This window comes from Mauremys mutica, chromosome 13 (genome assembly GCF_020497125.1).
Source record: "Mauremys mutica isolate MM-2020 ecotype Southern chromosome 13, ASM2049712v1, whole genome shotgun sequence".
NCBI lineage: Eukaryota > Metazoa > Chordata > Testudines > Geoemydidae > Mauremys > Mauremys mutica.
In genome coordinates, this window is record NC_059084.1 from 20346930 (window position 1) to 20374390 (window position 27461).

The window sequence follows — 27461 nt, forward strand, 5'->3', positions numbered from 1 at the left end:
GAATTGGGATTGTATTATTGTGCAGTAAGCAGCTCAGTGTTTGGACAATGATGCGTGGAGAATGGATTTCAGGGAGATTAGCTCACAGTCCCTGACAAGTCTCACATGAGGACAGTGGGTTCAGGAAGCAGAAAGGGTTGGTGAAATGAGTGTATTCCTCTGCAAAGCACAGGACAGAGAAGGAATGGTAAGGTGCTCGGAAAACTGTGATAAAAACCCTCCGATGGGAAAATGCACTTGGTTGCATGATGTTTATTGGTGCTGAGAGGAATTTAGAACATTTCATCCATCTCACCTGACGCATCAATCATAGAGTCTGTTTGATCCTATTCAGGTTCATATGCCACACCTCTCACTATGGTATCTGAGCACCTTTGAGGATAAGCGAGACTAGAATAATCAAGTTGTTGGTTGCTGGTTCCTACCAAAAGTCATGGGTTTACACCTAGTAAGCTATAAAAATGGGAGTCACTTGTTTCAAAACTCAGCTGCCCACCCCCTCTTAAAAGTTCAAAATCCAGATTTATGCCACACTTGGTTACCATGCAATTGGAGTGTCGTCTCCCGCCCTGAGCCCTGTGGTCGATGGCAACAGGAAAATCAGGGGCAATATAGAAACACCATAAATTATCCAGGCACACTGGCCCCAAGGTACCCACCACAGATGTGGAGATGAACCTGCCACCTTGGTATATATATGGGTGTATTTGTGTGAAGGGGATGTGGAAAAAGCAATGGGCCAGCTTTGGGACTGAAACTGAAGTCAGTTGAACTGTTTCTCTTTTCTTCCCCCAGCCGTGGGCAATTGCTTTCTTCTAAATGATTATGGCTGATGAAAAACTGACATGATTTACCATTGGAGGCCAGGACGGGAACTTAGCTCATTCCTGGCATTGCTCAGATGGTCCCTCACCTGGCCGGGGGTGAAGAGCTGAGACTCCATAAAGGGCCTTTCATTCTGGCCAATGGCTCTCCCTCTCCCCGACCTCCATCAGTCCTCTTCTTTTTCTTCAGGTGACCCTCCGGGAGGGATGGGTCCCCGAGAGAACCGTGGGCAGCTGGGATTTCCAGCTCCTGAAGGGCCTGCTCCAAAAAGGATTTGATGCTGGAACGTGAAACTGACTCTTCTATAAACTCCCTCCCCATCCTCCCATCCCTGCTTTTGTCTCCTTCTCTCCTGTCCCTCCCTCTCTGCCCACCTACTGCATCTTTCTCTCCCCTCCCTGCTTCTCTCCCTCCCTCTCTTTTTTTTTTAACCTCTTGTTTGATGCTGCCCGGTGGGGGGGCTCCTTCCCTCTCCGGCTGGGGGGAGCATTCCAAGGGCCTGGGGGAGGGGATGGATGGAATATTATGCTAATGCAGGGAGATGGACCCGCCTTTCCCCCTGCCCTCGTGGAGCTGGGGCTGGTGAGGAGACAGCAGCAGGGGAACTGCAAGTAGGGTACAAAAGAGAGCCAGGGAGAGGTGGAGCGGACAGCAGCGGCAGCCTCTGCCTCTCCAGCGGGCAGAGGGACAGGGGCGCGCTCCTTCACCGTGGCTGCCCTCACCCTGTCTGTTTATTTATGGGATTTCCTACTCCCCCTTCCCGCCACTGGAAAGTTTCACCAGCCTTTAAGAAAACCCGCCCGTGCAGCTTCTCCTGCGCTGGCGGATCCTCCGCATCTCCCGAGCCAAGCAGCGGAGACTCGCACCCGCTGCTCGGTGACCAGGAGGAGGAAGGTTACAAGGCTGGCGGCAGCGCTCCCTCGCTCGCGTTCTCCTTGGAGGGGCAGAAGGAACATGAGCAGGACCCGTGGAAACTCTCTCTCCTGGGTTTTCGCCTACCTCTGCCTGGGGACGTTGGTTTCTCCGACGGATGCCAAAGGGACCTATTACCACCACCCCGCCCCTGCCTCTTACAGCAACAGATACAATCTTTATACCTCAGGATCCAGCCCTCAGCTCAGCCCCGGGAAGCCCATGGGGAAGCACAAGTAAGTGGGGCTCGTCTTTCCTTTCAGCGCTGTCTCTTTCCCATTGACCAGAGTGGAAACCGCCGGCGGCTCGATTTCACCGCGGATCGGTTTCATGTGAACGGGGGCTCAGAGCTGCCCGGGAACTCGAAGCTACAGTTCTGGTCTGGGCAGCGAGCTACCGATCCGGAGCGGCGGTTGGAAAGCGCCTGTATTTCTGCATTGACTCTGGCGTGCTCAGGCAGAAAGGCGGGGCGGGGTGGGGAGAAGGGAGCCGGATTAAAAAGTGTAACACCCCCCCGCTCCCCCTTCATTTGCTCTAGAGGCGCTTGTTTGGCCAGAGCTCGCTCCACCCGTGAAAAAAGGACCGATGTGGGGTTAGGAGTAAAGACACATCGGAAAGGAGCGATCGATGGGTCCACAGAGCAGCCAGAGGGTCCCCAAACCCCAGTAACGTTTTCCAGCTGCCGCCCTTAAAAGCTCGGGCTGAAGCTCTACCGCCGCTAGCCACAGGTGGCTACCGGGGAAAGAGCCAGCCTAGCCCTCACCGTGTACCGCACTAGCTCCTGGCCAGCAGTTTGCACCATTGGTGGCTGCCGGCCTTGGCTCCTAGGGCAGTGAGGCGGCGTTTGCCGCGGGCTCCTGGGGCTGAGGGGTAGAAAGGGGGTCAGTCAGTCTCCCCAGCGTCCTCTCCTGAGCCTGAACTGGAGGCTGGGGAGGGGCCCTTTGGGAGACTTGCATGGCTCAGCTGTCACCCCCAGAGCTTCTCATGCACTTGCAGGGCTCCATGGACTCAAGGGCTGCTCTGTCTCTCCTTCCCCGGCCCCTCCCATTTATAATACTCTCTGCCCCATTAGCTGCTGCACCCATTGGCATCCAGGGGTGGGAAATGCCTCCAGCCCCAAGCAGGCCGGAACGGGCCCGTGTGGTGCGCTAACCCAGTGCCATCCCTCCCTGGCACCTCTCCCTGTGCCCTGTCCTTTTGGAGGGGGGCCATACGGAGGAGGAGGATGCTTTGCTTCTGCTGCTCAGTCGCTGTATAGTGGGGCTACTTGGGAGCTGAGCTGGGGAGCCAATATCAGCTTCGCCCTAGACATGTGCTTAGCCCTCCTCCCCCATCCTCTCCCTCTTCCTGCACCAGCCTGCCCACCTCCTGAGTCCTGGGAAGGGTTGAACTGCAGGGAGGGACAATTATCTGGGGGAGTGCTCTGGCCTGTGCTATGCAGGAGGTCAGCCTGGATGGTCACGATGGTCCCTCTGGCTTCAGAATCCACAAAAACTCAGCCTTGATCCATTCAATGGGAGAGCTGGATTGTCTCTTCCCTTCATTTTCCAGGGGGCTCAGAGAATGGCCTGTGCTGGGTGGAATCCAAATCCCTAATCTCTTTACTTTGGCGTGAGTTTCAGGCTCATAAAAACAAGGCGCTGATAATACTAACTCTAGCCCAGCATAGAGCAAACAGGGCTGGGGAGGCTACACCCCTCTCTAACCAATGCACCAGTCCTGACTGGCTTCCCCCTGTTATTCCAGACTTGGGCTCTTCTGCTCCGGGTGGACAGCCCCTGCTGTGTTAGCCCTTCTCCTCTCCTAAGCCACCGCTGCCTGAATAATGTGAGATCTGGGATGTGTCTAGAAGGGTGCCTTAAGAATGAGGCTGAGACCCTCAAACTCATTGCACGTGTGACTGAAAGGTGAAGGTCCCAAGGCAGCAGCTCCCTGGGCTTTGGTCAGGATGCAGGCGGTGGCGGGAGAGTTGAAGCCGTTCCCTCGCTTGGGGCTGAGCAGCCAAACACCAACAGAACCATTTCACCTTTGAAGAGCTGTTTGCCCCAGCCCCATGAGCTCACTCATCCCCATCTGCTTTATCCCATGGACCCACCATATGCATCTCAGCCTTTGGCTTTGTCCTTGCACCCTCATCTTCTCCCGCCGCACCATCTGCTGTGTCCCTGTGGCCTTAATCCTCCTCCTCTCTGCACTTCTCGGCTATCTCTGCCCCATATTCTGAACTTCTCAGCACAGCCCCATCTGCTTCCTCCCACAGCCCAGTGCTTTGCTGGAATTGCCTCAACGTCCCTCTGTTCTAGCACTACTCTGTACTCTTCCCACTGGGCCTGCCTCTGCTGACCTCAATCCCTTGCTCCAGCACCCAGTTGGATTGTGTTGCACTTGCTGCCCCACTCTGGCTGTCTTGCCTCCCGTATCCGTCTACACTTGGTTACAGTCTGCACATTAATCGAAATGGTGGCGTTACTTGGCAGCACGTTCCCAGAGTGAGAAAAAGAACGTGTCAAAGCAGGCTTGCCTAACTGGACATCCAAGGCAGAAGCAACCTGGGTTCCGTTTGATTCACTCAGTGGCTTGCTCAGTGCAGGCATTGTGCCTACAGGCGGAGGCCTGGGGATCCTACCTTTTTGCAGTCACCAGCCATTCCATTTCCCAGTTGTGAGAAAACTCCTAGCATGAGCTACCCAGAAAGCTCCCTCTTTTTCCTACTGTCGATAGCCATGCTGCACTCCACTAGAGCAAGCTGCCCATTAAGGCTGGGGGCAGTTCCCATTACTGACATGGGTGTAAGGCAAGTAGATAGGCTGGGGTGGTGGTGGTAGGGACTATGGTCCTGTCTTCACTGGACATGGAACCAAGTGTAATCCACATTAGATGTTACTAAGACCCTGTCTCCACCATAGGAACTACCATGGTGAAAGACCTGGTTGCAATACAGTTGTCCCCCAGCAAAGGTAAGAGGTGAGTCAGCCTGGCAATGTAGGTGGGATGAACTATGACTGAATTGTGTTCTCAAGCCATGCTAAAGCTTGGACATGTACAGAGCTGTGGGGAATGTGGTTCAGTCCTGCCTACACCTCCAGGCAAGGTTTTAGAGCACTGCTGGAACCAGGAGCAGGGGAACCTGTGCTCTGTGCTTATTCTGGAGTCAATCTGGCAAAAATCTGAAGCAACCCCCTAAGGACAGGGGCGGCTCCAGGCCCCAGCACGCCAAGCGTGTGCTTGGGGCGGCATACCGCAGGGGGCGCTCTGCCAGTCACTGGGAGGGCGGCAGACGGCTCCGGTGGACCTCCTGCAGACGTGCCTGCGGAGGGTCCGCTGGTCCCGCGGCTTTGGTGGAGCATCTGCAGGAACACCTGCAGGAGGTCCACCGGAGCCACGGGACCGGCAACCGGCAGAGCGCCCCCCGCGGCGTGCCGCCGTGCTTGGGGTGGCAAAATGGCTAGAGCCGCCCCTGCCTAAGGACCTGTGGGACTAACCTCCAACACTGTGAGAGTGGTTTAGCAGACAGAAGGAGCCCTTGCTTCAGGAGCCTAGCCACTAAGTGCATGGGGGAAGCCAGCAGCTAGGAAGAGTCCCGTGCTCTGGGAGCCTCTCCTGAGAGCTTGGGGAGAAGGAAACAGCCAGGTGCATGGGGAAGCAGACAGCTCAGATCTGTCTTGCAGCCCAGGGCTCCAACCCCAGAGTGTAAACATACATAGGAGGTGGAGCTGAGCTTCCACAAGGTTGCTGAGCTCTAAGCCAAAAAGCTGAACCTAGACTTCTCAAGCTTTGCTGGAGACGTGCAGCTATTTAGTTGCATCCCATTGATCAAGGTGAGAGATACTTGGATGCATTCATGCCCATCTTGTGGGAAATGCTGGTACTGAGATCTCAGACCCTGTCCCAGTGTAGCTATTTTACTTCCTTATGTTTGCCTGGGACAGCACTCAAGTTGCAGATAGCAGCATGTGGGTGAAGAGCTAGGATGAATTTATTTCCTTTCTTGGTTGTTGTTCTGGGGTTGTTGTTTCAAGTGAAGGGTGGGGAAAGCCCTTGACGTGAGGGTCTCACATGAGAAGGGTACGTGTACAGTGTATCAGGGATAGAAGAACCAGCTCAGATTTAATCAGAACCCACCAAACCCTGGGGCCTCTCACTCATTTGAAAGTGTTTGACTGACTGGCTTTGCCTGTTCTCACTGCCAAGTCACAGCCAGGAAGGGAAGCAGCAGGACCAGAATACAACAGGGAGCAACTAGCTTAGTGATCTTGCTGACCCAGACAACTAGAAAGCCCTGGTGATCTTGCAAGCTGATCTCCTGAGAAAGCCTGAGCAAAGACATTCAGGCACAGTGAAATGAGCATCTGCGATCCTGCCAGCCCTGGGCAGATGGAGCTCCTGCAGGCTCAGGGAGAGTTCTGCACAGATAGTCCACAACCAAACATCTGAACCCCTCCCCGGAGGGGAACAGTGCAGGCATGATCAATAAAGCTCAGCGTTATGTACCTCGCTGTCAAGACTCAGGGCTTGCACTGAAGGAGCTCCTCATGGCTTGGGACCCAACGTGTCCATCACTACTGTACGGCACAGCTTCTCAGTGCAGCCCCAGTGGTTTTACACGCGGCCTAATGCACCACAAGGCAGGGCCTTCTGTTATCATGCTTGCATGGCATGATATTAACTTGAGTGGTCACAAGGAGGCTTCAGGTTAACAAATTCAGAGGCTGAGCACAACACGGAATCCAGGCTGGGGCATCCAGGTGACATTCATCTATCCCCATTCCTTCCCTGGAGACCCCAGCACCCAGCTGCGTGTGGAGCAGGGGGGGTCCCCTCACTCTGAGCTCTCTTGCTGTGACTTTTCCAGGTCAGTGGTGTTAACTAATTCATTATTCCAAGTGAATGAACAGGTGGAGGGAGCCTCTAGCAGTCTAACCCTAGTGGAGACGTTAGTAGCACATGCTAGCCAGGTGCAGGTAAACTCTGGACTGGAGGGTTTTTTGAGTCTCTCCCTTGGAAATGGACTTTGGTAGCAACGCCCCGTTCTCCTTCCCTTTTGGGGGATTCCTGGCTGCTGTTTCTGGGCAGTGGTTTGACTGTGTTCTGCTTTGTTTCCACTGCAGGAGCTACTGTGCGTACGTGGTGCAGAGAAATGTGACGTGCACCCTGCAGGATGGGGTGGAGAGCTACGTGAAGGCAGAATATCACAAGTGCAGCTGGGGGCCCAAGTGCCCAGGCAAAGTCCTGTGAGTACATGTTGGACGTAGCCATGGGAGTGGCATGGTAGGATCCGATGGTCATTTAGACTGAACGCTTGCCCTAGTGTAACACATACGGAAATAGGAGTGTGCTGCTTTCACGTCACTGTCCCAGGGCTGGGACACATGCCTCCTGCATGGATGAAGCTTATCTGGCTTTCTGCATACACTAATGATGGGGAGGCAGTGGGTTTGTGTCTCTGGAACGTGGGTGTAGTGGACATTGCATCAGAAAAAGAGGTCCAGTGGAGGGGATACTAGCTGGGGCTGCTCATCCCCAGGAGCTCAAAGTATTGACCTTTCGGTTTGAGTATTAATACCCTCATTTGACAGATGGGAAACAGTGGTACAGGGAGGTGAAGCAACCATGCCCAGAATCACACAATCAATCAGTGGTGAAATCATGAACAGAACCCTGGATACACTGTTCATTTCTGGCCAGCCCATCTCAAAATATACAGAAGCAACAGAAGGCGGTTCAGAGACAGGCAGACAGAGCCAAGAGACATCTGAATGAGGAGAGATTGGAAGGACGGGGACGGTTTAGTTTAGAGAGAGAACTGAGTGGACATGTTAGAAGTACACAAATATGAAATGATACAGAGATGATAAATTATAATAATACCCAGCTCATATACAGCACTTTTCATCCATAGATCTTAAAACACTGTACAAAGGAGATTGGTATCATTAGCTTCATTTTACAAAGGGGGAAACTGAAGTACAAAGAGGCAACTTGCCTTGTCTAAGGACAGCAGCCAAGCCAGGAACAGAACCCAAGTCTTCTGAGTCCTAGGCCAGCATGCCAACCACTAGTCCATCCTGCCTTTCCCTGAGAACATCTAGTCACTATCTCACAGCACAGAGAAGAGCTAGCAAGACATTTAAAACAAGACAAAGGAAATACTTTTCTTTGCAATGCACTACAAATCTGTGGCACTCAGTGCCACAAGGCACCACTAAAGTCAGGAACCTAGCAAGACTCAGAAAAGGATTAGACATTTTTACAGATGATACAGTAAAGTCAATCACAGTTGCATTAGATAAGGTAAAAACATAAAGGATACAGCCCTTCATGCTTCAGGGCGTAAGCCAACCACTACCTGCCTGGGGTAGGAAGAAACTTCCCCTTAAGGGACAACATGCTGTAACTCTCCACTACAAGGTGGGGGGAGGGAGGGCTGTTTCCACCTACCTCTGAGGCAACTGCTGTTGGTCACTGTAGGAGACAGGATACTGGACTGCTACTAGATGGATCCATTGGGCTGACCTGGTTTGGCAGTTAGTATGCTCCTCCGTCTCCAAAGCCCCTGAGCTAACCACTGGACATTGATGCCATCACCTGAGGCTCCCTGGTCTCATTTCCTAGAGCTGTCTCTGAGTGACTCAAGGAAGGGGGGGCAGCACAGACCCCATCCTTTTGACCCAGGAGCACTAGCCAGACTCCCTCTGCTGCCCATGACTTCTGCTCCTTAAGCAGCCTGAGGGAATGCAACCATAGGAGCTCACTGCACTATGACCTGGAAGTGAACCCATGTCTCCTGGGCAACAGCACCCAGCCTAGTGCACTAACCACTAGGTCCCTGGGCCAGCCAGACTCATGGGGCAAGACAAATGTGGGTTTTCCCTTTCCTTCTCCCATGGTGCTGCTCCCTTGGAGGGAGCCGCTCCCTAGCCCAGCCATTAGGGTGCTCAGGGTTAGAACAACTGCTCTGAAGAGCGAACAGACTTCCAAAAGCAGATACCCTTAGTTTTTTATTTATTTTTTTGGGGTGGGGGGTGCCATTTAAACCCAAATGCATTGCTGCCCCTGGGGAGAGAAAGGACAGGGGCCCTGATGCCCCAGACCTACCAGCACACTGCTCCCACTGGGGAGATAAGGGGCAGGAGAGAGTTGTGTGAGGGAGGGATCACTCAAGGCCTCTGTCCCAGGTAGGGAGCAGAAGGGCAGTCTCCGGTCCTGCCCAGCCCCAGCAGTTTGGAGACACCACTAGTGGGTTTGCAGTTTGGAGACCCCCCGCACCAGCACAGCTCCCACCCTTCTTTCCAACCAACCCTGCCCTCTCTTCCCATCTCCCACCAAGAGGCTGAATGGATGAGGCCCACCTGTGGTGTGATGGTCTCCGGTGGGTTGTGCACTAATGCTACCCACAGGCTCTCATCCAGTAGCCCCATCCCACCAAAGGGCAGCAGGAATGAAATCAAGTCACGGTCCCATTGGTGGAGTAAGGCAGCCCGGTGCAGCTGTATCCACAGTGTCGAGACTGGGTGAACTCATGTGCTTTATGGAGGTGGCCTGATAGGTCCCCCCTCCATGGCACCTGCCTCAGTTCATCTGGCAAGGATTCTAAGCAACTGCACTGTAATGGCTGGGGGAGAGCTGGCTGCGGGGAGGGGGTCAGCAGAAAATTCCAATAAAAATTAAAATAATGTTGGTTTTGCCAACATTTGTCATGAAAATTTACAGAAACATTTTAATCTGGAACCATCTGCCACGGTGCCTCCTGCTCCCATTCTTTTCTAGGCGGTGGCTCTCTCATCGGCCTATATCTCCCATGATGCATCACGGTGAGGAGGAGTTGGTGCATCATGGGACTCCCTGGTCATAGTGCATCCTGGGAGTTGTAGTCCTGGAGGGGAACTTCCTAGAGAAGAATGAGCAACTGAACTACAACTCTCCCGAGGTACTGGAGCAGCATATTTTGGTTGTCAGGAGTTAGTTGTTGGTTTTTCATCTGGTGTTGGGGGTTTTTTGAGGAAAAGTCCAACATTTCTATGGAAAAGAGGCAATTTTGGTGAACATTTTCATTTGTCAATAATCCAATTTGATAGAAAAATTTTGACCAGCCCAAGTCCAGGGTTCAAATGCAGAGGGGGAGAAGGTGTAAACCACAGAAAGGGAGCCTGCCAGTTTCCTGTACCAGGAAAGTATTTTTAAACTCCCTGCCATCTAGTAATGGTCCAAGGGAAAAACCCTGCTGTTCAGCAAATCTAGGGCTGGAATGAGACGATTTCCTTTCTGCTTCTCTAGCATCTGCATCCAACAAGCTAAGGACTTGTGTGGACATTAATTTGGCCTCACACTGCCTGAGAGCTAAGCAGGATTGTGATCCCATCCCCCTCTCACTGATGGGCAAGCTATCCCTGGGAGGTTAAGGATCTGAGTGTCAGAGCCCCCACATCTCACACTGAAGCCCGGGGCCTGAAAAGGTCTTTCACTGAGCTCAGTACATCGGGTGCATGTTGGGTGCCAAGTTCTCTTGGAAACCTGGCTGGCAGCTCAGCAGCAGGGCTAAAGCAGAACCCAGGAGCCATGACTCCCAATCTTTGCTATGCTCCCTGGCAGAGAAATTTTGGTAGTGTCAGTTGAGTAGGAGGAGAATGAATGAACTCCAGCAAAGGCAGGGAAATCCCCACATTTCCCCCCTCCCTCAAAAATATCATGACCACGAGGAACCTCACAGTTGTCACTATGCTGCATTCTGTAGCTTGCATGGGACTTCTGTGAGATTGGGGAGGGGGTGAACTCAGCCCACTTGAGCTAAAGGAGAATCTCCACAAGCTGATAGCAGTATAGGGCCTATGACACACCATTTTGAGTCCATCCGGTGGAAAGCAGTAGTGTACACATAAAAGCCTGTTCTTTATATGCATCCATAGTTAGCCAAACTGATTCTCAAGCATCTGGGGGTGGCGGGCGTTCACCCAGGCTTGCTGGAACAATTTTCATAGTGGGGGTGCTGAGACCCATTGACCCAAACTGTACACCTTGTATATAATGGAAACCACTTCAAGTCAGGGGTTGCTGCAGCACCCTCCTGCACCCCTAGTTCCAGCACCCATGAGTTCACCGCACTCGGACACGGGTGTGAAAGCTCCTCCTAGGTTCTCCAAGCTGACACTGCGCTGCACAATGGCACTCACACCACCACTGCAGCAGTGGGGGCTAGACTCTAGCTCTAAAAGTTCAGCCCAGCCTCCGCCACTTGAGCCAAGGAGGGTCACGCTTCTCCCTGAGCAGGATCTATGACATAAAGTTGCACCATTCAAATGCTCCCCACTAGAGGGCAGCAGTTCACAGGCTGTTTCTGCTAGCTAGCCACTTGGTAACCAGCCCCACTGAGCACTGCCCTGCTCCCACTCCCCACTCCCTGGCCCATTGCATCCCTTCAAACACACACACTGAACCAATGGCATTTGCTGAAAGAGGCTGCATTGGCCAGCTGCACTTTTTACTCCGCTTGGAATGCTGCACACAAGAGAGGCAGTTTTTCCAGGCACTGTTGATCCAGCTGCAATAAATACTTCCTGTTGCTGGCAGTCAAGGAGTTGGGGGGTGGGTTCCTAATTGCAGAAGGGCAGCGTGTTCCCCATCGTGAGTGGGGCCAGAGGGCAGCGCAGCAGGGCTGGGAGCGCCTCGTGCGCCAGACGCCTTGCTCGCCCCATCTTGAGTTCCACTTACAATCCCCCGCCTCTGCCAAATGCAAAGAGCGACAGGCTGCAGCCCAAACGTCTGCTCAGAGCCGAGGCGCTGGCTTGTGCCAATGTTGTTATTGACAGTGGCTGAGCTCGGCAGCTTTTACTGCGCACCACGATATTTCCGGGCAGGCTTAAACACTCTATAAAAAATACCATAGTAACTTGGAGGCTTCTGGAGGGAGGAATAATAAAAAGCGAGCTGCTTTTTCCAGCCCCTGCTCCCTCTTTCTGACCCTCGCTTGTGTTTCCAATTGAACAAACAGCAGCTCACGGCAGGTTCCTGGGCAGTGTGGCGTTCCGTGGGGGCTGGCCAAAAGGAGCCTGGAGGAACCATCCGCTGAGCAAAACCCTTCCCAGTGGACAGGGACTCACCGGAAAAAAACACCAACCAGAACAAGCCCTCCTTTCCCAAGCACATTGAGAGCAGCTGAGCTAGAGCAGCTCTGTGATGCTCTCCCTTTAGAGAAGGTGCAGCATTTTGTGGGTGTGTACTTAGCCACGTACATATAAATCAGTGCCTGTATACATCCACCTGTGTATGTACTAGGGCATGTATGTAGCTTATATACCCCCATCCAAGTGAATACAGGCAGAAGTGCAGGAGATATGCACATGCATCCATGGCTGTGTGTGTCAGCTCATGCCTTGCACCTCACTTAGCCATGCATGTCAGAATCCCTTGTATCAGTGCATGTCTGCACTTGTGTGCATTAGAACATAAGGTGCTCCCCAGTGGGTGAAGACATCTCTTTTTGTGCTTGACATCTGGGTAGCATATTCCCCCTACCATGCAGTAATGCACATGCAGAGTTCTTCCAAAGTGGAGTGGAAAGCTGAGGGGCCCAACTCAATAAATGTTTGAGACAGCTGAACGTTTTCAATGTCGCCGTTTTCCACTCGAAAATGCTGTCGGCAAAATCAAAATGGTTCCCAGGAATGTTGATTTCAACTAAGTTTAACAGAAAAAAATTGAAACTATTTCAGTCAAAATGGAGTATTTTGTTTCATCGTGCTCAGTATTTCTTGTTTTGACTTAATTTTTGACATTTATATTAATATGATTATATTAATATATTTGTATTATATGTAGCATGTTTCAACGGTGGCAAAATGTTTTGTTAAGGTGATTGCAATGTTTCCGAAGTGAAATATATCAGAATTTCAATTCCATGGTAAATTTCAACTTTTTGTGCCTACTCGGCCCAAAGGGAATTTCAAAATATTAGAATTTCCTGCAGAGCAGCAATTCCATTTTCAGAGCAGCTTGAACATTGTTTCAGCTCACTTTGGGAGCAAAGATTCGGGTCCGTTTTCATTCTGTTCCAATTGGTTCCCATGCTCCCCGCTCATACAAGGTCACTGGAACTCTGGCAGGGATGAGGCCTAGAGAGAAAGGGGGGAGAGGAGGGAGTTTACTCCTGTTCTAATGCTAGCTGTTGAATTCACATTAGTGACACCACTGATGAGGTAGAGTGAGGGGAAAATGAGGTGGGATTGAAGTAGAGGCTCTGCTGTTTGAAACGTGCAGAGGAAGGATGGCCAGTTGTTAAATCCCAGCTCTGCGTTCTAGGGTCAACTCTCTGCCCCATTAAGGGGTCCTAGGATGTGTCTCTTAAGCCTCTCTCCCACTTTCCCCTTCTGTAAAATGTGGACAGTAAAATGTGCCATGCAGGGATGTTGTAAAGCTCCCTCCATCACTGAAAGTGAAGGACTTTGGGAGTCTTGGCTGGCAGGCGGTGAGTGAGGTGCAGAGGGTTATAACTACATCCATCCAACCCACAGTGCTTCCCATGAGGAGAAAATACAGATATTGGGCATTGCTGCCCCCTACTGCTTAAAAACAATCAGTATTTTCGAGCAAATACAGGAAGTTTATTGTAACGATGTTCCCCTCTAGGAATGTTCTCCAAAATACAGCAGCCTTTTTGACCAGCCCTGTAACATTCCACAGGAAAGATCTCCCTCCCCCGTGCAATTCTATGGCGTTATTAAAAAACAAACTTTGGAAAAGGTTTCTCTTTTAAATTCTGTAACATTTGAGTCATTTCCACCCACGCCTCTGAGTTTTTTCTTTCTTACACAGGCAGTCATTTACTGTGTATTTGTGCAAGCTTTAGCAAAACGAGGCCCATTGTTGTTGCCCTCCAGCTGCTACAGCAATACCTAGGTTTAATAATACAAATTATATTGGTAGTGGTCTTTGATTTTCAAAGTGAGAGGCCCAACAAAGCAAAGAAAGAAAGGTGCATAAGCCATCCTTTGTGTGTTCTGCCCCTTCCATCCATCCAGGTCTTGTCGATCTGACTGTAAGCTCATGGGGGGTGGGGAGCTGTCTCTTGCTCTGTTTGCACAGTGGATGGTGCAAGCTCTGTTGGGGCCTATAAGGCAGTTACAGCTGGGCCTAGATCCACCCACATGATAGTGTGTGGGCTGGGAAGAGAAATGCCACTAACGGTTACTATTTATCATCTCCAGCATGGCAAGAAAGGTGGCTGATTCAGCCTCCCCCCTGCCACCTTCTTTTATAAAGTGCTCAAGATCTAGATTTCAACTCATGACTCTGCTCTCCCTTCCCTCCTCTCTCATCTCCAAAAAGGTACCGCACCTTCTACAGACCCAAGTACAAGATTGGCTACAAGACAGTGACTGAGCTGGCATGGAGGTGCTGCCCAGGACTCATGGGAGAAGGGTGCCATGACAGCCCTACCGATCAACCAGGCCTGCTGCCCCAGCGCCCCAGCCCTAAGATTCCTCCTGGTCACAAGATGTTTCCAGGTCCTAGAGTTCCTCCCCATCCCCAAATCCACCCTGAGCCGTTTCCAGGTCCAAAGAAGAACCACTATGGTGAGTGATTGAGCCCTCCCCTGGTAGCTGCATTACCTTTGATTTCACATAACCACAGGTTATGGTTGCACAGAAACTAATGACACAGTCGGCCCCATTGTTACCTTTCACCAGCACCTGTGCAGTGTTGGTTGTAGCTGGGCTCCTGCAGGGTTTCGTGGGGCTGGGTTCCTCACACTCACTGCAGCATGGGTCATTTGGAGACACAAAGTCAGAGAATTGTAGGATTCGTAAGCATTTATAAGGCAAGTTGGGTTTTAGGGCCAAATTGATAGAAGGTAATTCAACAGGTTCCAGCAGCCCATTCCAGCTGAGCTAACTTCTGCAGTAGAGTGGCTACAAGGTGCCCACATAAAACGGGCAGCAGGAACTAACGGAGGGTGTTTTGAAATGTACAATACAGTCCCGGCCCTTTAAAAAATTCCTCCCATGTCACAAAAAGGGAGCATCAGCGGAAAGGGAGCATCAGCGGCTCAGCGGAAATCACCCTCCAGGCAGGCAATTCCTTGCAGGGCAGGCAGAACTCTAAAGGGATGGGACTCAACTCTTTGGGAGCAGAGAGGCACATCTTACCTTTCAGAGGGCTGGGCCTGAACAGATGCTCCCCTACTTTCTTTGTCACAGCCCTGCTTTTCCAAGGCTGCTCCCACCTGCAATGCTAAAATCAGGAGATTTCCCCAGTGCTGGGGGCTTGTCTGTGTTCTAAACGTGTGCTTGGGGGTGGTGGGAGGTCATCACTGACCAAGTTGCATAGCTAAGTAAGCATGGGGCAATGTGCCTCCCATTCTCTGGGGACGGAGGGGAAAGAGGCCAAGAGGAGGGGCAGGGATTTGGGTTTTGGGCAGCCAGGCTTGCTCACACTTTACCTTGTAGGGAACACAAGGAGAGTTGGTAAGTTCGGGCCTGAGTCAAAGCCCACTGAAATTAATGGGAGACGACAGTAGATTTTGCATTAGGCTGCAGCAGGACACACCTAGCTGGAGCATCTGTACGTACAGCTGTCCTGTAGAGGCTGGGTGCCCTGCTAGAGTGGGTAGCACTGAAAACACTCCCGGTACCTAGAGTAGCCGCACTGTCTGTCTCTGCTTAGGACAGCAGGAACCCCATGGAGTGGCAGATACAGAATTTGTACAGCAGAGCAAGAGGGTGCAGAGGAAGGAGGCAGTTCTCTAGAGCTACCTGAGGCAAGTGGGGTGGGACAAGACACTGGGCTTTGCAGCCTCATCAGACTGCTCAAGTCATAGAGAAGCCCTTTCCAGCTACCCACAGCCCAACCCTTGGCCAAATGCAAACAGACATCACTTCTGATCCCATCATCCCCCAAAATACAGGCCTCTACCCCGTTTACTATCAGTAAAGAGCAGAGATTACACTTGCTGAATCCAGGTATTATAGGGAGACATGAAGTCAGGCTCAGAGAGCCACAGTCATTAATACACAAAGGGAGCAGAAGAATAGAGACTTTCAGCTATTCACCATCCATCTCCTTGCAGTTATGGCCTGCCGCTATAGACATAAGAACACATGCCAGCTGACTCAGGCTCATGGGGTTCAGGCTAAGGGGCTGCTTAACTGCAGTGTAGATGTTGCAGATTGGCTCTGGGACCATGCGAGGTGAACTGCAGAACATCTACACTGCAATTAAGCAGCCCCTTAGCCACAGCCAGCGGGCTCGGGCTAGCCACAGGTTTTTAATTGCAATGTAGACATACCCAGGAAGGCCAGGTGGGCTGCTTGCCATGTTAACCATCTGAATACCAGAAAGCTGAATGCAAGCAACAGGACAGGCGGAAGTCAGAATTAAGGCGGAGAAGGCTTAATTCTGTAGTTGTCGTCGTCGTCGTCATCTTCCCCTCTGTTTCTTCTCTGATGTAGGCAGGAAGATACCTGGCATCTTTGGGGACAGGCTGGACCGGCTGGAAGAGGAGGTAAGGCGCCTCTCACAGTCCTACGACAGCCTGCACAATGTGGTGAGTGGGCTGGGGGACCACCTGCGTCTGGCCATCCAGGAGGACACCAACAAGATGATCGGGTCTCTGATGAACAGCCCAAGCGTGCCCGACTCAACGGTGGGCTTTGGGGTCATTCCCGATGGGATTGTGGATGTGGCTGACAAGGCAGACATCACCACCTATCCACCCGTGGGTGAGATCCTGGCCAAGGTGAGTGAAGTGAGTGACGTGCTGAAGACCAAGACAGATTTGCTCAGTGAGGTGCACGGCCTGGTCCTGGACCATGACGGGCAGATCAAACACCTGCTGGAATCAGCTAGGCCATCACCCCTCACCTCCATCGACATGTTGGAGGAGTACGTGGACACCCGGCTGAGCAACCTGCGAGGAGAGCTGCTGGATGGCTTTGAGAAGAAGCTGGTGAAAATCCAGAGCACGTGCGACTTCAGGATCAAGGAGGTGCAGCAGCAATGCGAGGAGGAGAAAGCTGCCAACTTGCGACTACAGCAGACCCTGGATGGCAAGGAACTGGAGATCAAGAAGGAGATCTCCCAGCTGGAGACCCAGATCCAAGGGTTGACCGTGGTGGAGAGCTGCTGCGGCAACCTGAACTACCTCACCGAGCGCATGGACATCCTGGAGAAGGGCCTGCACAGCATCTCTGAGTCCCAGAAGAACCTGCACTCACAGCTCAACGGTGAGTTCTCCACCATCACCCTGGGGAGCCTCGTTGAAGGGCGCTTCGAGGACCTGGAGGCGAGACTCAATGCTACAGAGAGAGAGACTGGCAGCTGCTGCTCCAGCTTGGAGGACAGCATGATGGGCCTGGTGGGGTCAGAGTTGGATGGTGTGAGGACCTCATTTGAGGACAAAATGAGGACCTTGGAGGACAGGTTCATGACCATTGTGGGGGAGCTAAGCAATGTCAGTGCCCCAGCGGGCCTGGATGGAGCCGTGATGCCCTTGCTGGAGGGAGAGCTTGCCAACATGAGGAAGCAGACAGATGAGAGACTGGAGGTGCTGCAGAGCCGGCTCACCACCCTGGAGAGCACTTGCTTACTGGGCTGCGCCTCTGCTTCCAAAGATGTGGAGACCTTCCGGACAGAAATTGAGGACTGCCAGAGCAAGAACCAGGATCTGCTGCTCAGAATGGACAGTAACAACGACTTCCTGCGCAAGTTGAATGCCACCATCCTGGAGATCCAGAGGCGGATTGAGGAGGAGGCAACCGGCTCCCTGCAAGGCGAGATCACCCTGCTCAAGATCAACCTGAATACCGTGAGCAAATCCCTGACAGGGCTAAAGGACTCTGTCTCCCAGTACTCCAACACCGTGCTGCATGTCAACTCTTCACTGGACGAACACGAGCGCAAGATAGAGGACGAGGTGCACTCCATTCAGGAGAAGGTCAGTGACCAAGGCTCGCAGCTCATCTTCAGTAACAAGCGCGTTCTGAACCTGAAAGGCGACCTGGAGAGACTCAAAGCCAGGATCGTGAATGATCTAAGCAACTGCAAGAACGCTGCACATGACCTGCAGAAGGAGGTGGCCCAGTTCGACAGCCGCGTGGCCCAGGTGGAAAACATGTGCGGTGGGCTTGGTGCCATGACGGGGAGCCTGGACATCATCCGTGATGAGCTGGAGAAGCACACAGGCAGCCTGTGGGGCTACATGGACCATATGAACGGGACTTTGGCCTCTCACTCTCAGGAAATAACTGTATTGAAGGACAACTTGCTGGATTGCCAGGCCAAAGTGACAGAGCTGGCCGAACAGGTCACCCACTTGGAAGGTGCTTCAGAGAGGAAGCAGCATTAGCTATACTGAAACCCACCTCTCTTTATCCCTGAAGAACAGAATTAACTTATATCACACAGACTCTACTGTGACAATGGGTTTTTTGTTGTTGTTTTTTTTAAAATATAAATGGAAAGCTGCTATAATCCCTTCTCCCATTTCTTTAATTTTTTTTTCTTGCCTGAGAAAAGTGAAACCCTACAGCCCAAGTCGTCCCTTTGCCATTACTGAACTGGACTTGATGTCCCTTCTTGTCACTTAGCAGCAGTCCTAACAACGTAGCGAGATCCTGGTCATAGCTGGGTGGTTGTTATGTAGCTGTGACCCAGGAATGACCATTCAGGACCAAGCTCAAGGCAGAATCATTCTGGAGGATTGATTGCTTTGGAAAGAATAAAACTCTGTATTTGTAAGGCAGGATGGACAAACTCTGTTCCTAAAGGATCACATGCATCTTACCCACTGGGGCAAAGAGATAGTCAGGGACCCACCTTCACAACACCCACCAGGGGACATTTGGATTTTAACAGGGAAAGCCTTCTAGTATGTACCCTGGGGAATTTTATTCCTCTTTTTGACACAATGGCTTCCATTCTATTCAGCTGAGCCCAGGTTTCTGTCTCTCAACTAATGCCTAAGCCAATTTAAAATTAAATGCATTCCCCATCCACCCACCCCTTTTGACAGGCATCATAGGGGGATATGCATTAAGACAAACACATGTCTATAAACAACCCTCTTCCTCCCCCGCTGCTCCGGAGTGCAGTGCCTTTGCTCAGCTTCCTCCATCTTACCAGTTGTGCTGTGGAGCACACAGTGTGCCCTGTTAGAGACTCAACTATTCTAAGCATGGCATTGTGGGGGAGTCCATTTTAGGACTGTACTGGGCCTGAATTTAATAAGAACAAGGGGTGCCTGTGTGTTTGCAGACCAAGGACACAACCCCTTTGCTTGTTGCCTAAGTCACATTGTCTCCAAAGCTGAGAAGCCAGGGCATTAAGCCATGATGCCCTCCCCCAGCCCTGCAGAGTAATTTAATGGGGCAGGGGATATGTGCAGGTGCTCTTGTCCCATAAATGGCTTTACTGCCCAAGATGCTCCAGGTGTAGATTTGGAGAAATAGGATTTATCTGTTCCCAGGCTGCACAGGGCAACGTATGTTCATGTCCACTATCCCATCATCACAGAGACAGGAGTGGGCAACTGGGATCACATCCATTTCACATACCCCAGGGCCCCTGAAAGCCTTCTTGGCTAGGTGACTTCCCTAGGGAGGGCCTTCCTTTACCAAGCACAGGCAGGAGGCGAAGGTAAGGGCATGTCTCTCACAGTGCCTTTGAAAGCAGAACCCTTCCTGGTGGGCAGGGGGATGTTAATCAAGGGAAGCTCAACTCAGCAGCATCATTTGGGCTTTTGGGAGATCTCCACATTTCACCCAGTTTTCCAGCTGGGCTGATGAGGCACAAACAAGCCCAGTGAAGCGTCAGATCCTTGAGTGGTTCTGGTGAGCTAGGAATGGGGATTCACCCCACAGTAGAACCAGGAGGTGCCGGGGGCTCCCATGTCTGGGCCATTTCACATTAGTACCATGGCACGTTTGTGACATCCAAGGACTTTATTCTGGTACTCAGACTGGCAGGAGAGTTCCTCTGCTACAAAGCTATAGCCCAAGGAACAAGGGGAAAGGTTAAACTCCAGTTTCACATAGAGCACACAGACTGACTGGAACTAGCAGGAACCCCCTTCTGCACAGACAGAGGACAAAACCCAGCTCCCCCTTTGGATATGGCCAGGGTTGCTTGGCTAGGTTGGATTTAGTCACACTGAAAAGAAAGCAGAGTCTCTATTTCAGCTACACTGGCATTGAGGGTGAGGGTCGGAGGGAAGCTACCATTGTACATGCTATTCATGGCTCTAATTTAATCTCTCACACTAGGCGGGCTTCAGTTCTTCTCTCCACCTGCTGCCACCGCAGGCCTGGGCCGTGACTTTCCGCCCCACTGCCCTCTTCCACTCATTTTTGGGCAGTCTCATCCCTTGTCTCCTCCTATTACCACATTTCTTCCCTGTAAACCCATTGCACCTAAGAGTCAGGCACAGGCTGAAACTGGGCTCTGAAGAAAACGCCCCCTTTGCTCCATTTCCCCAAGCACATGGTAGCAGCTTGCCACACAGAACAGCTGGAAACATCCTTTTCCCTGTAATCCAGGCTGGGGCTCATGTTAAAGCTGTGAGGGAAGAGCATTTCCCCTTTTTACCGAATAGCTGGGGATGCAGAGCTCTGAGATGACAGTAGGAGTAGGAGCATAGACCTAGGCTGCTCCCTGAGACCATACATGTTCTCCAGCACAAATCTATGACTACTCCACCCTTTATCAGCTGGGCTTTCAGTGCTGCATGGAATCAGGCACTTCTCCATGCCTCTACTCAGCAAGGCCAGTCGCTAACAAAGGTGAGAGATGTCTCTCCACTGGGTAGGAAAGAGACCCTAGAGCAAAGCTGGATCATCTCCTGGCCACCACAGAAAAATCCCTTCTCAGCCCATGACTACTTCTAGCTCTCTCAACCCAGAGAAGTAACTTACAGATAGTGCTCTTTGTACTGCTCCATGCTTCCACATAGCCCTGTACAGCAGTAGGTCTCAACCAGGGGTCTGGGGTCCCCGGGGGGGATCACAAGCAGGTTTCAGGGGGTCTGCCAAGCAGGGCCAGCATTAGACTTGCTGGGGCCCCAGTCAGAAAGCCAAAGCCCCACCCCAAAGCTGAACCCTGAACGCCACTGACTGGGGCTGATGCCAAAGCCTGAGCACCTTAGCTTCCTAGGAGCCCTGTGGTATGGAGCCCCAGGTGCCCAATTAAGAGGAAGATAAAACAAATCTCCTACTATCAAGCTTATCTATAGCCAGTGTGATAGTCTGCATTTTCAAATAGCAAGGGGCTGAGGGGAGCAGCTCCCTGGAGGTCAGAGGGAAAGTAGGATGTTAAAGCTAACACAACTGGGGAGGGGGATAGTTTCAGATGGGGCAGGGGCAGAGGCATGTTGATCTCTCAGAAATGGTGCTATATTTGAACTCCTTTCCAGCCAATCACTTGAAGACGCTGACAGTTTGTAGGTCTGTTCCTGGACCATGGAGTTTAAAAGCTAAGTAACATGGTGTTTAAATGGGCATTTGGTGCTTTCGAAAGAGGACGCAGATTGTACCTGTATCTTCACTCCCTGTTGGAGGCATGGGGTTCTGGGGCAGTTGTGAAATCCTATTAAAGTCCATTTTGAGTTGTTTTTTAAAAACTTTGTACATTTGTTCAGATGTTAAGCTGAAAGACAGTTTGTACTAAAAACAAAAAATAAACTTCTCGCTGAGGTCTCTGGTATCAAACGACTCCCTTAGAATTAACAGAGGTGCAAGCACAGGGCTTAGCTTACTGAGAGAGGCAGCCAGGATTGAGACACAAGAGTTATTTTCCAGAACAAGTTGGTTGAGGGGTGGAAGTTGTGGGGAGGGAGGGTGGGTTTGCAGCCTTGTTCAGTCAATGCTGGTTGTTACAGTAATTCTATCGTTACCTGCAGAATGTGCTTTAGAAAGAGGCTTTTGCTCACAGGAGCATTTGGCATTCTCCTGTTTCTATTTATTTCATAATTAGGTGGATGCAAGAGCTCCTTTCAGCTTGGAAATGGAGGGGGAAGGGAAGCTGATAAAGGACCAACCTTTAAGCAATTTCAGCCAGCTCTCCCTTGTGACACTAAATTATGACTATATTTTGCAGAGGGCTGAGCACTAGCGCCTGAGCTCTCTGGAAAGTCTGGATGCAAGGGTGGGCACTGAGCCCCATGAACATTCTGGCTTTAAGGCCTGAGTTCTGATGCCGTGACTGCTCTCTAGGGACCATAAGGCGCACAAAGAGCCTGGCTTGCTTGTTTTTTAAATGAGCGCACAGTCTGCAGTAAGGTCTAAATGGACATGAGTGCACCCTTTTTCTGCAGGGGGGCAAAGGCAGGGCATGAAATGTATGGTCTCACCTGGCCCCTACCGTGGAAAGCTGCAAACAGCAGAAACTTCCCTCCCCTGAATTATAGGGACAAGAGCCAATGTGGGATTTGAAACCCATTTTGAGTTCAAGCTCCTTCCATGTGGACTAGATGTGGGCACCTGCAACAAAAGTCACTCTTGCTCTCTGCCAGTGAGACAGGAGGCTCCTTTTGAAGAGAGACATCCCCCCGGGGAGCCACAATTAGAAAGATGGTGAAGAAAGCTTGAATGTGCCCAATGCACCTTTTTGGCTGAGGTTAGAGAGCTTCCATCTTCCCCCAACCTATGTGTCAGGTCAGAACATTTCTGAAGTAGGCTGCAGTACGGCCACAGGTCAGAACTCATGGGTGCTACCCTCACCTCTGCCAACAACTCACTAGCTGGCCTTAAGCAAATCACATCTTCTGCCTCAATTTCTCTCAGTTAAATGGAGTCATGCTGGAAAGGCTTAATTGTAAAAAGCACTTTGAGATCCTCCCACAGAAGCACAAGGTCATAGAGCAGGGATCAGCAACCTGGGGCCTGTAGCCCACCAGGGTAAGCCCCCTGGCAGGGCAGGCTGGTTTGTTTACCTGCCATGTCTGCAGGTTCAGCCGATTGCAGCTCCCACTGGCTGCAGTTCACTGCTCCAGACCAATGGGGGCTGCAGGAAGTGGTGGCCAGCACATCCCTCGGCCTATGCCGCTTCCTGCGGCCCCCATTGGCCTGGAGTGGGAACCACGATCTGCTGAACCTGCAGACACTGCAGGTAAAACAAACCGGGCCGGCTCACCAGGGGGCTTACCCTGGAGGGCCGCGTGCCAAAAGGTTTGCCGATCCCTGTCATACAGGATGACTAGGAGCACCCACATGTGGCCTCATTAAATCCAGCAGGCTGTGGATGCAAATCCCAGAAGACCCTTTCTCCTATTAGTGACATCACAAGGGCCAAGAACATACCCATTGAACGAGGCCATAGCTCGTTCCATTAACTAAAAATCAGCAGCACTTTAAATGGAACCTCAACCCCTTTGGGAGGGATGGCAGCACCATTCCACATCTGTACATTAAGGGCAAGCTGCCACAGAGAGGCCAAGGGCCAGGTTTTCAAGAGATACTGAGGCACCTAAAGATGTTGATGGGGGATTTTCCAAGGTCTTACAAAGGCAACACAGCGGGGCCCTGTTGCAGAACCAGAAAGAGACCTCTGTACCAGGTTTCAGCTTCCTGATTGAAGCCCTAGGTAAGCTCATACTCCCTGGTGAACTACAAGCTTTAACACCAATTCAGTGGCACCTATGCTCAGGAGTGATACAGGAAACGAGCAGTAGCAGAAGCTATAGAATGAGACAGACACACAGGGCTTTAAGGCACTATGTATTAATGCTATTAGTGACCAACTACTTTAATCCTGACCATCTTCAGCCTCGTAAAACAAAATTGAGCAATTAAACTGCACCTCAGCTGATCCAAGCTCTGAGGTCTCATTGGTTGTTGGGTAGATTAGGATGGGGGACCCTCCCCTTGAAAAAGCCACAGCGTAGGTAGCCATGAAGGACAGTCTGAGCACCAGCAAAAATTGTAAATAGCTGCAGCCACAGTGAAGACCCACCAGTAGATCAACCCAAGGGGATCCACCCACCACCCCTAAAACCAACAAGTCATTTCAAACCTATAAGAACCTCAAGCATGTATCTGGTTTACAGGAAAAAACATCCAATTCCTACTGAACAAACAAGTTTTAAGCCAAAACTGGATTAACCCCACCACTACCCCTTGAAGAGGGGGTTCACAGTCCAGAAGGTGTCCAGGGTTTATTAAATGAAACTCCTTAGCAGCAGTAGAATAGGCAGGAGGTGGCAGTGGCTGCTGTATTGAGGCCTGGCAGGTTGTCCATCCTCACCAGGTCTCCATTCTCCAGTGAGTCAGGCAAGATCTTCTATGTCAATGAGCGGCAGTGGAGCCCTCCAGTAGGAGAACTGGCTGTACTCTGGCCACAGCAAAGCAACACTAACACCCTGGCCTACCGGGGGGAAGATTAGCTCCACTAGCTCAGTCAGCCGTTCATACCTACAAGGAAAATAAATAAATAAATAAAAAACCAACATACAGGATTATGAGGCCACGTTTCTCCTCCTCAGCCCTCATCCAGGCACATGAGCCACCAAAAGGTGCTCAAGGCGCTCTTTACTCCACAGCCAACGAGGTGTTGTGACTAGGCCCATTCAGACCTGGAGTGCGCTAGCTTCTCATGCCACGTATGCTGCACAGGCTTTCGTGCTCACTGGCATGCAGCTGTGGCCCACCCACCACCCCAGTGCTGACAACACTGCTACCACAACAGCGCCCGTGGTGATAGGAAATCTGGTGGACTAATTCTGCAGGAGACAGTTTAACTCAGAGGCCTTTTCCCTGGGAAAGCCATGTGAAGGAAGGAAGCCATGTTTCTTAGACATGGGAAAATAAGACTTCCTTGCTGGGGTTCAACCTATTCCTAGGATGCCGACTGTGGAGCCCAACCTTCTCAAAGGCATTTCCCCCCTGCCCAAAGCAGCTACTCCTCTAACCCTTCCCCTGTGCAAGAGGAGAGGGACACAGAGCTGGCATTAACCCCTAGTTTATCGGGGATCAGGTAGGGCCCCCGCAACCTGCCACAGAATGTTATTGGTATGAGCTTCTCCATATGAGCCATGCAGAAGCTGGACCACAGTAGCTTCCCCACAGTCCAGGCAAGGCTAGGAAGAGCTGGTGGCTAGGTGTGTGTGTGGAAGACAGGGTCAGAAGCAGCCTGAATAGTTGAGGAGGGAGGGGAAGGTGGTGGTAGGGGCAGCCCATGGTATAGGGACAGTACAGTAGGCAGGTAGGCTTACGTGGATTTCTGGTTCTTGGTGAGCTCCCGGATCAGTTCCCCCTTTGGGTTCACCGTGAATATATGAGACTCCAACAACCCCACTTGCTTGTACGCATCGACATCCTGCCCCAGAAAGATCAACCAGACCAGTTAGAGCCAAGGAAGCACTGTCCTGCCCCACCAGGATTGCCCCCTTTCCCCCCAGCAGGGAGGATGGCACTCACATGGACTCTGTTCCCAAAGGCGGCGTGGAAGGGCTGCCCCATGGAGCCAAACAGGTTTCGAATGTCTGTCAAGCAGGCGATTTTGAATACCTCCGGCTTCTTCTCTATCACCTCCCTGCAACATGAGGGGTGGGAGGTCAGGTCCAGACAGGAGCCACTGAGCCAGGCTGGTCCAGGACCTAGGACAGCCAGGACTTCATTGCACTCCCTTGTTCCAGGGTCCCCCAGGCAAAGAGTCGAGGGGCTGCTGTTGGCCCATCCTAGGAGGGAAGTCCGAGCCTCTCCCCCTACCTTATCTGGAAGGCTGTGACTACACAGGTGATGAGACATGAAGGAGCCCAACCCCCACTCACTATCCCCCTCCCCTGGGGGTGACTCATCAGCCAATCAAAGCAAGTACATCTGGAGAGGCAACAGGGGCACCGCACCCCTCCTATTACAGGGGAAGGGGAAGTCCCAGAACAAGGGGCAGTTCAGCTTAGCAGCACACAGTGCCAAACACCCCTGGGGGTGAGATTAGAGGAGCCGGGGGCAGATGCTTTGTAAAGCCAGGACCATGCTGCAGACTTTAATGAATTGCTTGGTATTAAAGCCATTACCAGCATCCTGAGAGGAGTGGCTAAGAGACCCAACCCCAGGGAACAGGCCCCTCTGAGGAGGATAAAGCCTGTTTGTGCAGGGATAGGGCTACACCTGCAATGAAACCAGTGTTTGGGTTAAGATGTGACAGAGGTGGGTGGATTACAGCATCCAAGTCCCATTACGTGGGGAGTGGCGGGGAGAGCGTGTGTACAGAGGATATTAAAGCAGAGACAGGCTGAACACCCACCAAGGAGATGTTTGGCCAGGAGTTTCAAAGCCTTTGAGACCTTCATCACCCAGCGGAGAGGCTTGCATGGTTCCTGGCACCTGCCCATGAGGGCTTCTACCTGAGCTCTCACACTGCTCCTGTCCCCTCAGCTCCTGGGGGAGCCAGGCTTCCCACAGAATGAAGGCCAAGGAGGAGCCATCAAAATAAAGACACGTGGGTGCCAACCCAAGCGTAGCTGTCCCGGGGGGGGTAACAGAACATGACAGAGAAGAGCTACCTGTGAAAGGCTGAGAAGAGGCTGCTGGGGGCCAGCAGGATGGGCCCCCTGGGGAGGGCACAGCCCTGGTCCTTGACCCACGTCAGGTACCCTTTGGTGATGTGCGCCATGCCAATGGCCCTGGACGAGCAGTAGAGGAACTTGTAGCCATTCCTAGAACAGAGAAGGTAGAACCAGGCAGAGACTTGTCTCTGAGCAAGCAGCAGCTTCGTTATGTCCCTTGCCACTGCCACAAGGAGGTGGGACCTACACGCTGGGGTTTGGAGACTGAACAACCCCAATTCCTGCTCCCTGCACCCCACAACAGGCATGCACAGCCACCAGCACCCCATGCACAAGGGACCATCGATTACATCTGGCAATGCTGCTCTCCATGGGCTCGGGTGCTCTGTCTGCTCACAGGGCACTCGGGTCCAGGCTCCATAGGAAGAGATCATGAGTGGGCTCATCCCAGAGCAGCCACACAAGCAGCAGGTTCTCCTCACTGCCAGTTCCAGTCCTGGAGGTGCTTTGGCAGATCTGCAGGAGGTGGCTCGACATGGACTCACCCCAGAGCCCTCAGCCTTTCACCGCCACAGGTGCTGCACTCCAACACAGAAGGCTTCCGGGTGATTTCCCGGCACCACCCAGGTACGGAGAACGGCCTCCCATTATCCTTTGGCACCTCTGCTAGCTAGAGCATGGGAAGGCAACACCAGATGCAATGCTCAGTGGGGGGGGGGGGAACCAGGAGCACACCAGGGTGCCAGTGGCTACCTATTGCTCTAACCAGGCTTATCAGTATTCAGTGAGCTTCCTGCCACTCCCAGCACATCAACCAGAGCTTGGCACATGCTCTTGAAGAACCCACTCAGCTGGCTGCACAAGGATACCTAGTTATTGCTTTGAGTTATGTAAATGTTAACTTAGTGCAGGGGAGATTTAGTTGACTTCCAGAAGTTTCCCCCCAGTTTAGCACAGGAGGTCACGTATGCAGCTGGTTCAAGAGGGGAGCTGCAGGCAGGGGAGGCCAACCAGGAGATTCATGTGTCTGTTGGTTTCTCTTATTCAATAGACCAGGTATAAAGGCAAGAGTGGCAGGGTAAAAATTCCCCCCCTCTATGGCTCAGTTATTCACCTATCCCAGCAGCCCCTTGTGAGAACAGTATGCAAGTGAAGTGGGGCTCACCTCTTCCAGGCATGGAGAGGAATACGGTTTCCTCTTTGTGCCTTGCTCACCAATAGAGGAAATATTCTGAAG

At 51.9% G+C, this 27461-nt stretch overlaps 2 protein-coding genes across 10 annotated transcripts in view; one reads left to right on the plus strand and one right to left on the minus strand.

Moving 5' to 3' along the window:
* Positions 1 to 1413: 1413 nt before the first annotated feature.
* Positions 1414 to 21339, plus strand: EMILIN3 (elastin microfibril interfacer 3). Of its 2 annotated transcripts, XM_044986393.1 has the most exons (4): positions 1414 to 1973; positions 6846 to 6968; positions 14056 to 14303; positions 16179 to 21339. In XM_044986393.1, exons 1-4 carry the CDS (start codon positions 1780 to 1782, stop codon positions 18071 to 18073), a joined length of 2460 nt encoding a protein of 819 aa, XP_044842328.1. In that variant the 5' UTR covers positions 1414 to 1779; the 3' UTR covers positions 18074 to 21339. The 2 variants fall into 2 exon arrangements, with proteins under 2 accessions (XP_044842328.1, XP_044842329.1); XM_044986394.1 differs by lacking the exons at positions 1414 to 1973; positions 6846 to 6968 and adding an exon at positions 9553 to 9664 and having other exon boundaries at positions 16179 to 21338.
* A 1618-nt stretch (positions 21340 to 22957) lies between these two features.
* Positions 22958 to 27461, minus strand: part of LPIN3 (lipin 3) — a 47608-nt gene continuing 43104 nt past the window's right edge. For 7 of the 8 annotated variants that reach the window (XM_044986695.1, XM_044986693.1, XM_044986691.1 and 4 more), the window contains exons 17-20: positions 26222 to 26374; positions 25134 to 25248; positions 24929 to 25032; positions 22959 to 24128 (exon numbers count right to left, since the gene is read on the minus strand). In XM_044986695.1, coding sequence (XP_044842630.1) covers positions 23984 to 24128; positions 24929 to 25032; positions 25134 to 25248; positions 26222 to 26374 — 517 coding nt within the window. In that variant the 3' untranslated portion in view covers positions 22959 to 23983. Of the gene's footprint in view, positions 24129 to 24928; positions 25033 to 25133; positions 25249 to 26221; positions 26375 to 27461 lie in introns of all 8 variants that reach the window. The other variant, XM_044986690.1, reaches the window with a different exon arrangement.

Excerpts from the sequence above, each read along its gene's own strand:
- EMILIN3 (XM_044986393.1), top strand. The coding sequence starts at position 1,780 with ATGAGCAGGACCCGTGGAAACTCTCTCTCCTGGGTTTTCGCCTACCTC. Across the intron at positions 1,974-6,845 it reads AAGCCCATGGGGAAGCACAA|GAGCTACTGTGCGTACGTGG; the intron begins GTAAGTGGGGCT and ends TTTCCACTGCAG. Across the intron at positions 6,969-14,055 it reads AAGTGCCCAGGCAAAGTCCT|GTACCGCACCTTCTACAGAC; the intron begins GTGAGTACATGT and ends ATCTCCAAAAAG.